The sequence below is a fragment of the Lactuca virosa genome, chromosome 3 (assembly GCF_052849685.1).
Source record: "Lactuca virosa cultivar CGN04683 chromosome 3, Lactuca_virosa_CGN04683_v6, whole genome shotgun sequence".
NCBI classification, from domain to species: Eukaryota; Viridiplantae; Streptophyta; class Magnoliopsida; order Asterales; family Asteraceae; genus Lactuca; species Lactuca virosa.
This window is the reverse complement of record NC_136428.1, coordinates 300,727,620-300,743,518: the sequence shown is the minus strand read 5'-3', so window position 1 is coordinate 300,743,518 and position 15,899 is coordinate 300,727,620. Positions and strand designations below refer to the sequence as shown.

The following is a 15,899-nucleotide window of genomic DNA, read 5'->3' as shown; positions in this document are numbered from 1 at the left end:
TGCTGCCAGGAGGGTGTGTGTGGCCGCACACCCAAGTGTGCGGCCGTACACTCCTAATGTTGGAGTGTTTGGCCTTCTTTGAAAGTGGTGAACTTGTGCTACTCAATTCTAAACCCTAACTTTGAAGATACTGGGCTTAGAACACTCAATTTGACTCTAAACAGTGCTAGAAGATAGCAAAAACGAGTCTGACCTTGATTGATTTGAATACTGTACAAGATAGAAATTTCAGGTTGTCACATTTTATGACTCTGATTTCTGGGATACTCTGATATGAAACTATTTTGAAAACATTTTGTAATAAATAATGATTCTTGGATGTTTGAAAAAGTTTAAATTTTTTTTGAAATTTATGGATGTTACACCATTAATCACTTAATTTGTCTAAAGTAATATTTTGAGTTTTTAAAAAGCATAACTCTATTGCAATGCTGCTTCGTGCGTGATACCTTTAGCCATCTGCGGATCTCCAATCGTCTATATATGCTGTGATGAAAGACCCTAACTTTCATACTAAAGACATTGTCACTCCAAGTTACTCCAAAACATGCTACATGCATATTCAAAAACAATATTTTACATTGATAATTTGATTACAAAGGACTGGATACAAACCGACTAAGTTTTAGTATATTACATAACTACCCAGGATATTATAATTTTTATACAAACATAAACCCAAATACAAAAGTAATAGTATAAACTATTCTAAATCTTCTAACAGTATACGACTATATTGGATGCTTATTTCCTGCAAATGTTAAACACTGAGAGGGGTAAGCGGTGACGCTTAGTGAGTTCAATAATAGATACAATATAACGTTATGCCATATATATACTTTAATATGGCAGAAGCAAACGGGTACAACGAACAACAAAGGCATATGTGAAATGCGACAAGCTTTCCATATCAATCGATGATTTGATTCAAAGATATATAGTCAAAGAGACTTAACAATTTCAACACTTGATAAACATGAATAACACTTCGGCCCAAATGGCACAGAAGACATACAATTTCGGATTATCATTTTGCTAGAATATACAGGCTTTCAGCCCTACATAGCCCTATGCCAATACCAGAAGTGATACGAGTCATGCTCTACATGGCCAAAGGCACAAAGCCAATACCAGAAGTGATATGAGACATGCTCTACCTGGCCAAAGACATAAATCTGATACCAGAATAATACGAGACATGCTCTACATGGCCAAAGGCTCAAAGCCAATACCAAAAGTGATACGAGACATGCTCTACATGATCAATGATATAAAAATCAAGATAACATAGAGGCACAAATGGCACAAAAGACATATGATTTCTGATTAAGCATTTTGGTAGATTTCAGGATTTCGGCCCTATCTAACATTCTGCCAATGCCATAGAATAGAAGTCATTCTCTTACGAGACATGCTCTACATGGCCAGAGGCTACATACCAATACCACTTTGAATCTAAGTCCTTACACTGATCACATGGCCAAAGGTACAACTTTGCTATCAAAATAGCAGAAATAATAACACAAGATGATAACACAGAAAAGCACATAGCACATATAACACATAACATATAATTTTTCCTATATATTGAACTCACCGTGAAATAACCGAAGGAATAAATGATATTTTGGGCAGCACTTCGGCTCTAAATATGACTTTCTGGCGATGAAACCGGGGATTTTAGTTGAAAACCGGCCTTACACGGGCAGAGTTTCGACTTGAAAATATAATTTTCTCGGGAACTTCGGAGCGTCGGGACATGCTTCTGGTTTTAGGGATGATACCGGGACTTTAGGGGGGTTAAAAGTAGCTTGGAAGAGAGTAAAAAGTGAGAGAGAGTGAGAAATTGTAACCTAAAACCGGAGGGCTTCGATTCCTATTTTATTATTGAAAGTTGTAGATAATTTCGTTAGAAACTTTCAATAATAAAATTTCACTTATTTCAAATTTTATATTTTCGTTAAATTTCAATATTAGATTGGAATCTCATATAACTTCCAATATTTTTCGAGTGATTCTAAACATACTTTTACGTCATTTCTAGTAAAAACTATCTGTTAGAACTCAACGTTCAAATTCATATAATATTTCCTTATATTTTTCACTTTTAAAATTACATAACACGATAACTGAACGTGTATGTTACATGTGAGCTTCAGGCCAGGTAAGAAACGGCTAATGCTCATATTAAAATCTCTTCTAATACTTGTTGCTAATTGGGATTTGATTTCATTCCTTGCTGTTGGGATTTGATATCTTTATCGATAATCTTTAGGTGTTTTTAGTTAATATTTTCTTAAAGTTTGTTGAAAAAAATCGAAACTGTTAACATAGAAAGATTTTTGAAAAGGTCTGCCCCGGTGGAATCTGGTCATGGATCCGTGACGATATGATCATTGTTACATAATTCTGATATATTGATTTACTTATAGATAGGTCACACAATTGCTTTAGAATTTGTATTATATTGGTCTCATATCCAGTATCCTCTTGCTGGTGTGCATAGTATGTGCCTTAGTATTTACTGATTGATATGCTATTTTCTAGGATACTTATCTTCCACTTTTTGTTTATTAGCCGGGAGCATGTCAATTTAACGTTGACATTTCAGTTATATTGGCTATACTTTATGGTCCAAACAAACATCCGAACATATGTGATTATGCATGCCATTATGGTCCTCACAACAGATCAAGTCCATAACCTGCTTTGTTTGTAGATTATCTGTAGGCGATGTAGTTTTTGTTGTACCTATCGTGCTTACCATATAGTTAATTTTATCTGAAGATTTCAAGCAATAAATGTAATATATAACCATAATGATCCACTTAATAAACTCATAGCTGAATGTTAATTTTTTTCATCTCTGACAGTATCTACTTTCGCATATCCATTTTTTTTTTAATTATGAGAGGAGAGGACTATATAGCTCATCATTATATCGTATATTTATTTTTAATTTTTAATCAGATTGTATATTATCTTCAATAGGATTCATGTGCCTTAGGAGTATTTGAAATTGCTTTTGAACATCAAAATCCTTTTTATAGGACTTTTTGAAAAAAAAAATTAAAATAAGTTTGGATTAACAAAATAACTTTTGGTATAATAAGTTTTTTAAAATCTTTCTCATTGCCCAAGCATCTTTTTTGGAAAAGTTACCCTTAACGCAGTCATCAACATCTAAGGCAGATGCGCCGTTAGATCATGGAATCACCTGGTTATAGCCCTTTGAAAGCTTTCACAGTTTCATCACTTGATTTGCTGATTGGTTTTGTGAAGAAAGTCATATGATGTATACTTTTGGATTCTGTCTCTTGTCTCCTTGCGTTTTTTCTTGCAGCTGGTGGATTACGGGATACATCTGTTGTTACACTCAAGTGATCTAATATTGATCCAACAACTGGGTCTCTTAGACATGACCAGAAGGTGGGTTATGATGTTTTTAATTCCCAAGACGAGGCATTAAACTACATCACAAATGTTTCAAGGTCGATTTACAAGACTATAACCTATGGCAGAGCCATATTAGGTTATGCAGTGCTTGGGAGCTTCGGCTTGCTGCTTGTTGCAACAAAGTTGAATGCTAGCATTCCAAATTTGCCTGGTGATGGGTGTGTGTACACTGTTAGTGAGAGCCAATGGATCAAAGTCTTACTTTACTTCAAAATCCCCAACCCCAAGGGAAAGGAGAAGTAAAGAATATTAAAGAACTTGCTGAACTTGATATTGATGGAAAACACTACTTTTGTGAAACAAGGGATATAACACGACCTTTTCTGAGTCATGCTTCTGTTCGAGACCCCGATGAGGAATTTGTTTGGAATGGATGGTTCTCGACTCCTTTCAGACGAATTGGTCTGGAGCAATACTGTGTCATTTTACTGCAGGTATTAATTTTTTTATTATGGCATCTCCTACTACAATGTTGTGCTTGAAGAAATCTACCTATATACTATATAGCATTGTCATCGGATGCAAAACAGTGGTAGATTTTCAAAGTGTAAAAAAGTTGAGAATGCAATTGTTATGCTTGAATTAGGGTTCTAGATGTTATGCTATAACTGGAATTAGGGCTCAAATCAAATGATTACTGATAGAGGAATGTCTAATGAATTTAAAATCATTCTACCAATTCGAGAAGGTAGTTTTCTCCCAAGGAAACAAAATAAAACCTTACTGACTCCTTTAGAAACTGATCAGCTATTTATATCATCATAACCTACTTATTGGGCTAAATGACTAGAATACCCCTGCCGGCCTAAAGTCATGATTCTAATTACACAGTATTATTGTCTTGTTGTTGTTGTTGTTGTTGTGTAGGTAAACCTCAGAATACCCCCCCGGCAGTGTGAAAATTCACCTTGTCCTCAAGGCGAGCATTGGGAAATTGGTTCAAAAGAGCATCCCAGCCAGTTCTCTCAAGAAGCTTCAAAAGCTGATAAATTCTTCCATTTCACCAAAACATGTAATTGCTCAGGAGTTCCTAGATTAAGGTGGTGAACATCTAAAATATCTTCCAAAGCAGCCCTTAATTCTTCTAATTCATCTGTTAACTGAGATGGAAAAGTAGGTGAAGAAGCCCTTCTTAGTTGAGACACCGGATGAATCACAGCATTGGAAGGGAGTTTACACTTCCAATCTATTCCAAAATCACATAACAACTAACGATCGTTGTTGATAAGGTCGAAGCTTTAAAAATAGTTTTTCTCCCACCATAAACTCTACCTCTTTCCTCCCTAAATTTGCGTTTTGTTTCATTCGACACAAGTCACGTAAATATTTGCCTCATCCAGTACTCTAGATCTCGCTCTAATAAATCGTTGCTGAATGAATTTTATAACAGACTAAAGGAGAGTATTATTGTTTCGGCTTATCAGATATTGTTCCAAACACTAGTCTTAAATTTCATTATTTTAAGCAGGCAATACTCAGGTGACAGTTTGTGTAAATTTAATTAACTCATGGTTAGCATATTAGATGTAAAGAGTATTACATACATACATACATGTCAAATTGTTACAGGGTTTTGCAGAATGTCAGAAGTTTCGGAAGCTTAGGTCAGCAAGAAGGAATTGTTGCTCTTATAGCTCGTCGAAGCAGGCTTCATCCGGGCACTCGATACCTAGCATGGGGCATAAATTCTTGTTACAGCACACAGGTACAGTCGATGGTCTTTTTGTGAATACAAACACACCACATAATATATATGTAGGCAATGAAGTTGAGTGTGAGCAAGTTGTATGGGTCCTGAAAAGGGCTGGTCAAAGTGTGGGTTTCAACTCGTATTTATGGAGACGAGGCACCATTCCCATCTGGTGGGGGTGCAGAACTGAAGATGACAGCTGCAGAAACAGAAATTTATGTTGCAGAGCGTGATCCATATAAAAGTATTACCACTTGGAATCACCCATGTCCAGATAAACCTTGGAAACGTTTTGACATGACGTTTGAGGAGTTCAAAAAGTCTACAATCTTGTCACCCGTTTGTCTGCTGGCTGACCTTTTTCTGCTAGCTGGTGATATTCATGCCACAATCTACACTGCATCTAAAGCAATGCATAGTCAGATTCTTACCATATTTACTGACGAACCCGCAAAGTTCAAGCAGTTTTCTGTCGCACAGAATGTGAAAATCACGTTGCAGAGAAGATATAAAAACGCAATTGTTGATAGCTCTCGTCACAAGCAGTTAGAGATGTTCCTTGGACTACGCCTTTTCACGCATCTTCCATCACCATCACTCCAACCTTTACATGTATGTAAATTTCAACTTTTTTTTTTTTGTCATAACTAGTATATGCATGACAAAGAAATTGAAACACGCTGGAATACGTATTAAAACTCTATATAGGGCATATATTGATGAATAACTGACAGACTAATATTAATAACAAAGTAACTAATTGGTGTCCCGATTTAAGGGCTGGGCTGCTTAGTGTAGAATATTTCTAATATCCTGAAAACAAATGTCCCTTTGTTAAATTCATGTTTTTTTTTACACTGCATATGTATCACACCATCTCTAACACTTGGATCAATTTACGAATATCATTTGCTTGTAGTCGGTGTTTTTTGGAGCCAATGATGATCTTCATCTTTATATGCGTATGCATATTGCTCGACAGGCTTTTTGGCTATTAGGGCGTTTTGAAATTATGTTTAGAGCTTCCAAAAACAATACTGTGTGAGATTCCACAAATTAGATCACCCTGTATTTATGTATTCTAATCATCTTGATTATGATAAGCTCTTTCCTACTGTTCTTATAACTTTGTATTTAAGAATAACAATGGAATTTGGATTGAACAATTATGTTTTTCATAGAATTAGGGATAATCTCACTTTCGAGAGGTGAGTGCTCTCCAAGTTGCCTAAGCAATTACAAATTTCTGCATACCCAAACGGAAAACAAAACTCCCTATAAATACTGGAAAGAAAGGACAAAAAGGACAAATAGCAGCCATGAAAAGAAAAAGAACATTCCACTCCCACTAAGGATGTCTCCCACGAAACAGCTGCAGCAAAAAGAGCTCCTAAAGAGCAAATTACCCTTGGTCTGTCCCCCGCAATTCACTGGACTGGACCAACCTCACTGGGCTGCCACCCATGGGCTTCTTCTTCTTCTTACGAGTGTAAACTTGACGGATTGGGGGCCTATCAACACCGGCGGCCCAAACTTCAACCTTGTCCTCAAGGTTAAAACCTGGAAACTGCAAATTCACCTTGGAGTAATCTTCCCATGTCGCTTCCATTTCGGTTAGCCCTTCCCACTGAATTAAGACTTCTTTGTCTGCAGCCCCTCCATTCTTCTTGTATCGAACCCCTCGCAACTCTTCTGGTTGAGTCACCAACTCTAAGTCCTCGTTGAGCTGAGGTGGAATTTCCCTAGCTTGTGTTGGAGCTCCTATAGAAGCCTTGAGTTGTGAAACATGAAACGTAGGATGAATACTAGTGGTGGGGGGTAATTCGAATTTCGAGCCAAGGTTGTTAATAGCGATCGCTACACTCGCTATAGCGAATAGCGTAGCGTAGCTGTGATGGGTCGCTACGATGCCTGTAGCGAGGCAATAGCGTGTGTAGCGATGTCCAGAATTTTTTTTTTTTTTTTTTTTTGTTTAAATCGGTAAGAAACTTAGCAATTAGGCTCGGAATAGGTTTAGACGGGCAATCATACAATCAATTTCGTGTCTTCCCCTCTAATCGACTAAGATTGTACGATCGGCGCCAAAATCACCAAAATCGATTTTGGCGGGTTATTTCTCACTTCTGCGACAGTAGCGACAATAGCACACCTCACCAAAATCGATTTGTGTCATTTAAACATAGTTTTAGACTTTAGAGTCTAAAAATAACCATTCTTTTGTGGTATTAGAACTTAATTTTAGACTTTAGAGTCTAAAACTAACCAATCTTTTGTGGTAAACATCTTTTGGAACTTAATGTTAGCTTAATAGAAATGATACTTGTTAGTTCTATGTTATTTTTGATTGCTGCATAGGTGCAAGTAAATATAGTGTTTAATTTTATAAGAAATCACAAAACATGAAATAGTTGTTGCTATTTCATCGCTATCGCTACGTAGCGTATAGGTGGGTTGTCGCTATTTCCTCGCTATCGCTATCGATAACCTTGATTCGAGCTTATAAGCGACTTTGCCAATTTTTTGCTGAATCCGAAAAGGTCCGTAGTAACGGGGCGACAGCTTTTCCGATCTCCTAGGAGCCAAACTTTGTTGCCTGTACGGGCGTAGCTTCAAGTACACCCATTCATCGACCTTATATTCCACATCCTTTCTTTTCCTGTTAGCTTGAACTTGCATTCTCTGCTGGGCCCGAATGAGATTCATCTTGAGGTCATCAAGGGCGATGTCACGATCTTCCAGCAGCTGGTCGAGAGCATCCATTGGAGTCTGCTGACCTTCATATCTGATCAGGGGTGGAGGGTCTCGTCCGTAGAGGGCTTTGAAAGGTGTAGTACCGGTAGCCGAATGGTAGGAGCTGTTGTACCAGTACTCGGCCCATGACAACCATTTGGCCCATTGCTTTGGTCTTCCCGAGCAAAAGCAACGAAGATAGGTCTCGAGACAACGATTCACCACTTCAGATTGGCCATCCGATTGAGGGTGATAGGCCGTGTTGCGATTCACCACTCCAGAATTGGCTTAGGAATATTTTGTCCCTGTCGCTAATGATGGACAAGGGCATCCCGTGTAATTTTACCACCTCTGTCATGAATTTGCTTGCGACAGTTGCTGCTGAAAAGGGGTGTTTCAGAGGTATGAAGTGACTATACTTGCTAAGGCGATCCACTACGACCCATATGGTATCCCACCCTCCTGACTTGGGTAGCCCCTCCACGAAATCCATAGTTATTTCGTCCCAAACTTGCTCCGGAATTGGGATAGGTTGCAGCAACCCAGGGGATGAAGTGAGGGCTTTATGTTGCTGGCAAATGGTGCACTTTTGGACAAACTCAGATATAGACTCACGCATACCAACCCAATATACTTCCGCTGCTGCCCGCTGGAAGGTCTTCTTGATTCCCGAGTGACCTCCGATAGGTGAGTCATGAAACGTCGAGATAATGTCCGGAATCAGTGGGGAGGAGGCAGGAATCACCAACCGTCCCTTATATAACAGATTCCCACAGAAAACTCCAAAGCCTTTGTGGGTTTGGGGGTTGGCTTCCAAGTCTTGTTTTACCTTTTGCACAAAAACATCCTGGTCTAATTCTTTTTTTAATTTGTCCCAACTTCCCCATAGAGTCATGCTCACGGAGTTGCAAACGATGGTGGCATCTCGCCGGGACAGGGCATCAGCTACTCGGTTACTAGCCCCGGTGCGGTATTGAACCTCGAAATTGAATCCCATTAGCTTGGTTACCCATCGTTGGTAATCATTTCCAATTACCCGTTGCTCTAGGATGTATTTCAGACTTTTCTGGTCTGTTCTTACCACAAACCTTCGCCCCAACAGGTAGGGTCGCCATTTCGTGACTGCTTTTACAATGGCCATGAGTTCTTTTTCGTAGATGGATTTCTCCCGTGCCCTCACCCCTAATGTGAAGCTGTAGTAGGCCACCGGTCGATCGCTTTGTGATAGCACCGCCCCTAACCCGAACCCCGAGGCATCCGTCTCGACAACAAAAGTTTGTTGGAAATCGGGCATGGCTAGGACCGGTAAGGTTGTCATAGCTGTTTTAAGGTTCTGAAAAGCTTGTTCTGCTTCTTTTCCCCACCCGAACCGATCTTTCTTCAGTTGTTCTGTCAGGGGAATCGTAATTTGGGCGTAATTTCGGACGAATTTCCGATAATACCCCGTGAGTCCAAGGAAGCCCCTTAATTCCTTTATGTTCCTGGGGGTAGGCCAATCCAGCATGGCTTCAATCTTCGAGTTTTCTGCTGATACCCCTTCACTAGAAATAACATGGCCCAAATAGGAGAGCTTTGATTTTCCAAACTCACATTTTTTGAAAAGAAAGGACAAAAAGGACAAATAGCAGCCATGAAAAGAAAAAGAACATTCCACTCCCACTAAGGATGTCTCCCACGAAACAGCTGCAGCAAAAAGAGCTCCTAAAGACCAAATTACCCTTGGTCTGTCCCCTGCAATTCACTGGACTGGACCAGCCTCACTGGGCTGCCACCCATGGGCTTCTTCTTCTTCTTACGAGTGTAAACTTGACGGATTGGGGGCCTATCAGATTATCTTTACTGTATTCTATTGAAGTGGTCTCCTGCTTTTATCTTGTAGGAAAGAAAGTGGCCTCATAATTTCTTAGCAGATTAGAGTTGATTAGCTTAATCTCAGAAGAAAAACCTTACATTTGGTCATAAGTTTATTAGTTGGCTTGACTTATTTTCTGAATTTGGAGTCTCAGTTTGTTATGGTTTTGAATGTATAAAACTTATAAGCATAGATTTTTTCTACAAATTCATTGTATATAATTGAGAAGCCAATTCTTAGAAATAGAATGCGAAAAATGGATTTTGGTAATTATTGTTTTAAATTGCATTTCTGTGGTTTTAATGTAGTAATTGTTAGTCGTTGTTTCAAAGCTGCAATAGAGCATGAGTTGAATTCTTACCTGCAAATGAAATTCAATAATAACTTATTTATTTTTGTTCATTATAAATATATGTATGCTTGAATTCGTAGTTTTATTTATTTCAGACTGAGGGTATTTTGGTCTCCTAATAAAAAAAATGAAGAATGGAATCGGAGAAGGAATGGAATGAAAAAGCTGTTTGATTCCTTCCACTTTGTTATTTTTCATTTCTTAGGAAGGGAGTGCTTTTTCTTCATTCCATCAGAGAATGGAATGAAAAATTGCAACTCTTTAAAAGTTTTCTGATTTTACTTTAGTTAAATAATATTTTTAATTTTTCTAACAATAAGTACATGGGTTTTAATGCTATGTATAACTTTTTGATCTTGTCAATAATATATATTTAGATATAAAGTGTTAGAATTGTCACTTGAATGTAAAAAGTTGATCCCAAGGAAACATGATCATGGAATGTAATGACATGACTGATCCCTTGGGCATCCAACCAAACCCTTATTAATTGTTTATTTGTGTGTGAAGTTTTGTTACTGAGAGAGAGGGTCATGCTTTGTTACTTGTTACTATGATGATGATGATGATGATGATGATGATGATGCATGTTGCAGGTTCCAGTTGAGGGTGAGAGGTTGATTGAGAATGAGCTGGTGTTGGAACAAAGCCTCACCAATGCTGGCAGGATTCCGCCTTGATGGCTTTTCTGCAATAAAACCTCGAGTTACCCATTCACCTTCTTCTCATGATCATCATCATCATCATCATCTATCAGCTTTTTGGGAAAATATATTTATATCTGCACCCGTGCTATACATTCAACTATCCGCTTTACAGGTACCCATTCACCTACTTTACTTTCTAAATCAATATCATATAAACTCCCCACATCAACATGCACTACCTGTTGGCTGGGGGGACATTGTGCATTAATTTGTTTATTATACCACCCTACTTTTTTTTCTTCATATTACTTGCAACATTTTAAAACTTATAAAACTACCCAACAACACCGTTAACAATTAATTATGACAATATCATCTATCTATCCATCCAAGTATTTTTCAAAGATAATGTCCAAATAAGAAAAAAAATAAAAAAAATCTGATATGCTATAATAATATAATTGGCCCATGCCTTTTTAACAATAACTAAATAAATAAATTGAACATTGTGTGTGTATGTTGTAAATAGGAGAATCGGAACATGGTGGTAGTTGCAGAATACCGGTTACCGGAGGTGAAGGGTGGGACCCCCATGTACTTTGATTTTCCTAGACCCGTCAACAGTCGGCGAGTCTGTTTTAGAGTATTTGGGGATGTTGCATCATTTGCAGATGATCCCACAGATCAGGATGATTCTGATTTGAAAGGTTGCCCCCCATTGGCCACAGGGCTCTCTTTATCCAACCGAATTAACCTTTACTACTATCAGCTTGGGAAATGGGCTAGCCTTTCTGCTGTTTAACTTGCTTCTATCTTCTTTGCCTTTAAAAAAAATAAACTCATCTCATTCGTTGTTGTAATGTTGTGTATATTTCTTTATTTTTTGTGTTTTTGTTTGCCGGGATTTATCTATTAAGCCTGGAGTTGTAATTGGTTTCGTCTGTTTTCCTCCCAACTCCAAATATGAGGTTTGCTTAAATTGGGCGATTCTATTTAAAATTAACATCTCAAATGATATTCCTTTGGGAGGATGCTAGGGTCATGTAAGAATATATATATATATATATATATATATATATATATATATATATATATATATATATATATAAATTTAACTAAAAGGTAAATTAAAGTAGTTAAGAAGAAACATGCAAAATTAATAAAAGGGGCAAATATGAAACTTTTGGAAACTAAAATTGAAACCAGTGGTAGAGATTGTTAAGCATGAAACATCAATCTTCTGAAAGAGTAATTTGATGACTAATGAGAGAAAACATGAAGGTGAAAATGTTAACGATTGATTCGATTGTTGGGTGGTTGTTTGGCAAAAAAAACATGTCTAAACCGATTGAATCAGATTCTCAAGTGTGACTAATAGCAAGTCAGATTCTCATTGTGAATTTTGAAAACTGAATTATATACACTTCATGATCGTAATATGAATAAATTCATTTGTTGATTTTACAAAATTCATTTGTTGATTTTACAAAATTAATTTGAGGAATCAAAACGTTAAAATATTATAAAATTAAATAGAAATATATTTTGATTCATATGGAAATTTCACTAAATTAATCTGTGAATTATCAAAGTAGTTGAAATAGTAAGTCAAATTTACATTGTGGATGTTAAAACTGAAATACTTACAGTTTAGATTCACAATGTAAATATGAACAGACCAGTGTTTTTGTATGTGTGTGTTAGTTTTTTTATTATAACATCCCAAAACCATAGTAATTTTTTTTTCAAAAGACATTTTCATAGAAACCATAAAGTATCCAAATCATTGTTTCAAAACATAATCACAAAAATCAGAGTATTAATAACATCTTTCAAGTAAAAATCAACAGGATGATGTGTACAATCACGAATTCGTCTTTCTTCGATGTACCCGAAACATTTAAATCCACAATTGTAAGCCAAGACTTAGTGAGCTCTCCCAAAATACCCCACACAATAATACACATACAATGCATGCACACATGAGCCTATAGATTGACTGGACCACCTCGAAAGGGCTACAATACACCTGGACTGCTCTCCTAAGCCTACAACATATAACTGGACTGCTCCCTTGGGTCTACAGTCTAACTGAACTGCCTTGCAAGATTATAGTACACCTGGACCACTCGGGTATCTTGGACTACAGCACAAACCATGACCGCCTCAACCCAACCACAATATATCGACATATGCAAACAGATAAAACAATAACCAACAAAGCACAAGTAATCATAACAGATCACTACATCATACCAACATCCTACACACAAGGATACATACTGCAATACAAAGTATAGTGAGAAAACTCACCTCGTAGTCTAGCAGATAAACAATACAACTCACAAGAATCCAAAAACTGGTACTACGAGTAAGCTATACAACGAACATGGACCAATTCTCAATCTACAACCCAAAAACCCTCAAGTTGGCTAAAAGTCAACTTGGTCAAAAGTCTACGGTCAACGGTTAAAAGTCCATCAACCGGCCACCACGTTGGGGTCAAGCATTTGCCACATCATGGTGACCTCACGACAAAGCAGTCACGAAAACCACCTATCACCACGTCGTGGTGGCTAAACCCCCACGTCGTAGAAACTGATCTGACCAACTTAATGCTTTAAACTCTTAATCCTTCAAGCTACTCATTCATACTTTCCAAAAGAATTTCTTACACCCCATGAGTCATAAAAATCGAATTATGTTGTCTTATATGTGATAGGTGAAGAAGAAGAGATGGGACGAAGAGAGAAAGGAGTAAGCATGCCCTAGATTGAGAAGAAAGCAAAAAGTGAGAGACGGGTATAGGAAGAGATATAGATTGAGTGGAATAAAAAGGAAATGGATGAGTTGAGATGAAGTAATGAGAAGAGTCGGGAAGAGGATGAGATAGAGTGTGAATAGAGCATGAAGTGAGCATGAGAAGACAAGAGTGGTGATAGAGAAAGTGGAAAGAAGGAAATAACAAAGTAGCAGAGTATGAATACATGAAAGCATATATGACTCACCAGCCCTGTGGTCTAATGTTGTAGATATTTTTCATTTTTTGTAGGTTCATGTAGCAGCCGTTGTGCTACTTGTTGTACGTGAGAATGTAGAAGCACAAAGACCGAACTAGAAGTAGTTTTTATTTTTGGTATACCTTGTTATAAATTATGTTTATGATTTTTATTAGGGATTTAGGACGAATATAGTAAAAAGTGGATTGTTATCACAATCTTCAAATACCCAAATCTTATCTGATGAAGATAAAACAACCGAAACATCAACATAAAAAAAACCATCTTGACAGTGAAAATCAGGAAAATTCCGTTAGTGTTCAGTTTGTTTGGAAGATTTCCGAATTGTATATGAAGAAAAAGAGATGGGTTGTAAATACAAGACTGTTTTTTGCCATGGCTAGACCTTCACAATTCATGTCCAATTCACCTGATGAAGATAAAACAACCGAAACATCAACATAAAAAAAACCATCTTGACAGTGAAAATCAGGAAAATTCCGTTAGTGTTCAGTTTGTTGGGAAGATTTCCGAATTGTATATGAAGAAAAAGAGATGGGTTGTAATTACAAGACTGTTTTTTGCCATGGCTACACCTTCACAATTCATGTCCAATTTGCAGGACTTCTGATGAATCTAAACTCGAATAGGAACTTTTCCGTGTTACCATTTTCAACACCAACAGGATCTTCAGAGAACGGTTCCTCCTGGCAACTTTCTGTAACTCTCCCTTGGTCTTTTAACAACCTTTTCTAGTCAACATCATCAACATCAACACCAACACCGACACCAACATCAACATCGGGTACTCAAAACACTAAGGTGTTGTTTGGTTCCCAAAATGTTTTTAAAGGAACTGCAGTTGGAATTGAAAAAGAAATCTGTCAGGAATTTGAATCCAATTCAATATCCTGTTTGGTTGACAGGAAATGAAATTGAAATTAATTCCAGATTTTGTTTGGTTCGCAGGAAATGAAATTCGAATCCATGTAAAATAACAGAATTACATTTTTTTTTTGTCTGTTTTGCTTAATTTTACTTTATTTTCTAACTTATATGTAAAGATACATTATATAAATTATAAAATAGTAAAATCTCAACATTGGCGGCAATGGCGGTGGTGGTGGCAGCGGCGGCGGAGGTGGTGTTGGTGATGGTAGTGGTGGCGACGTCGGCGGTAGTGGTGGTGGTGGTGGTAGCGGTGACAGTAGTGGTGGTGGCAGTAGTGGTTGTGATGGGTGATAGTAATGGTGGTGGTGGCGGCGGTAATGGTGGTGGTGGGTGGTGGTAGTGTTGGCGACGATGGTGGTGGTTGTTGTGGTGGCGATTGAGGTGGTGGTGGTGACGATGGTGCTAGCAGTAGTGGGATGACAGCAGTAGTAATGGTGCTAGTTGTGGTGACGGTCGTGGCGGGTGGTGGTGGTGGCGGTGGTAGCATTGGCGATAGTGGTGGTGGAAGTGGTGGTTGGTGGTAGATAGCAGTAGTGGTGGGTGTAGGTTTTCTAATAAGTAAATATGTATTTTGTAATCTGTCACTTTCCTTGATGAGAAGGAATGTTTTCCATCAAACTTTGGAATGAATCCACTTTCCTCCATATGATGAAAATTTTATTTCATTTAGGAATCATTTTCCCCCCTCTACGTCCAACCAAACGCATGAATTCGAGGGAATTAAAATCATTTTCCCTCAAATTCCATTCTTTTCCTGCCAACCAAACGCACCTTATTTGATAATAGACCCGCCAAAGAACCGATGTGGTCGGAGGGATGATAATGATAGCATATTTAAAAGATATGACCTTGTAAAACAGTAAAAGTGTTCGTACCTTTACAAAGCAAAAATAAAAATAATAATAATAATAAAACGAAAACGGTAAGTTTGTATGGCGACAATAACTTTTAAATTCTATTTTTTTGCTCAAAAATAGAATGAAAAATAAAATGTTGTTGGATATGGTTTAAATCTTGGTACAAAATAACATAGATATAAAAATCTGAATTCAATTTTCGCTAATATAGCAAATAATGATTACATAACCAGACAAGGGTTATAATTTAGAAACAAACAACATTGGTCTAACTCCATATTTTTAACCATTACCATCCAAATCGGTAAAAGAAAAAACACAACAAAAACTGCTTGATAACACAAGCTGTAATTAAAAATCCTAGG

General features: G+C 37.4%; 1 protein-coding gene across 4 annotated transcripts; it reads left to right on the top strand.

Moving 5' to 3' along the window:
* Positions 1 to 3,131: 3,131 nt before the first annotated feature.
* On the top strand, positions 3,132 to 11,664 carry LOC145167299 (putative phosphoinositide phosphatase SAC9). 4 transcript variants are annotated; one of them, XM_079086456.1, is made up of 6 exons: positions 3,132 to 3,890; positions 4,324 to 4,685; positions 4,847 to 4,935; positions 5,026 to 5,758; positions 10,677 to 10,899; positions 11,257 to 11,664. In XM_079086456.1, exons 4-5 carry the CDS (start codon positions 5,339 to 5,341, stop codon positions 10,758 to 10,760), a joined length of 504 nt encoding a protein of 167 aa, XP_078942582.1. In that variant the 5' UTR covers positions 3,132 to 3,890; positions 4,324 to 4,685; positions 4,847 to 4,935; positions 5,026 to 5,338; the 3' UTR covers positions 10,761 to 10,899; positions 11,257 to 11,664. The 4 variants fall into 4 exon arrangements, with proteins under 4 accessions (XP_078942582.1, XP_078942581.1, XP_078942580.1 ...); XM_079086455.1 differs by having other exon boundaries at positions 4,847 to 5,758; XM_079086454.1 differs by having other exon boundaries at positions 4,324 to 4,935.
* The last annotated feature ends 4,235 nt before the right edge of the window (positions 11,665 to 15,899 follow it).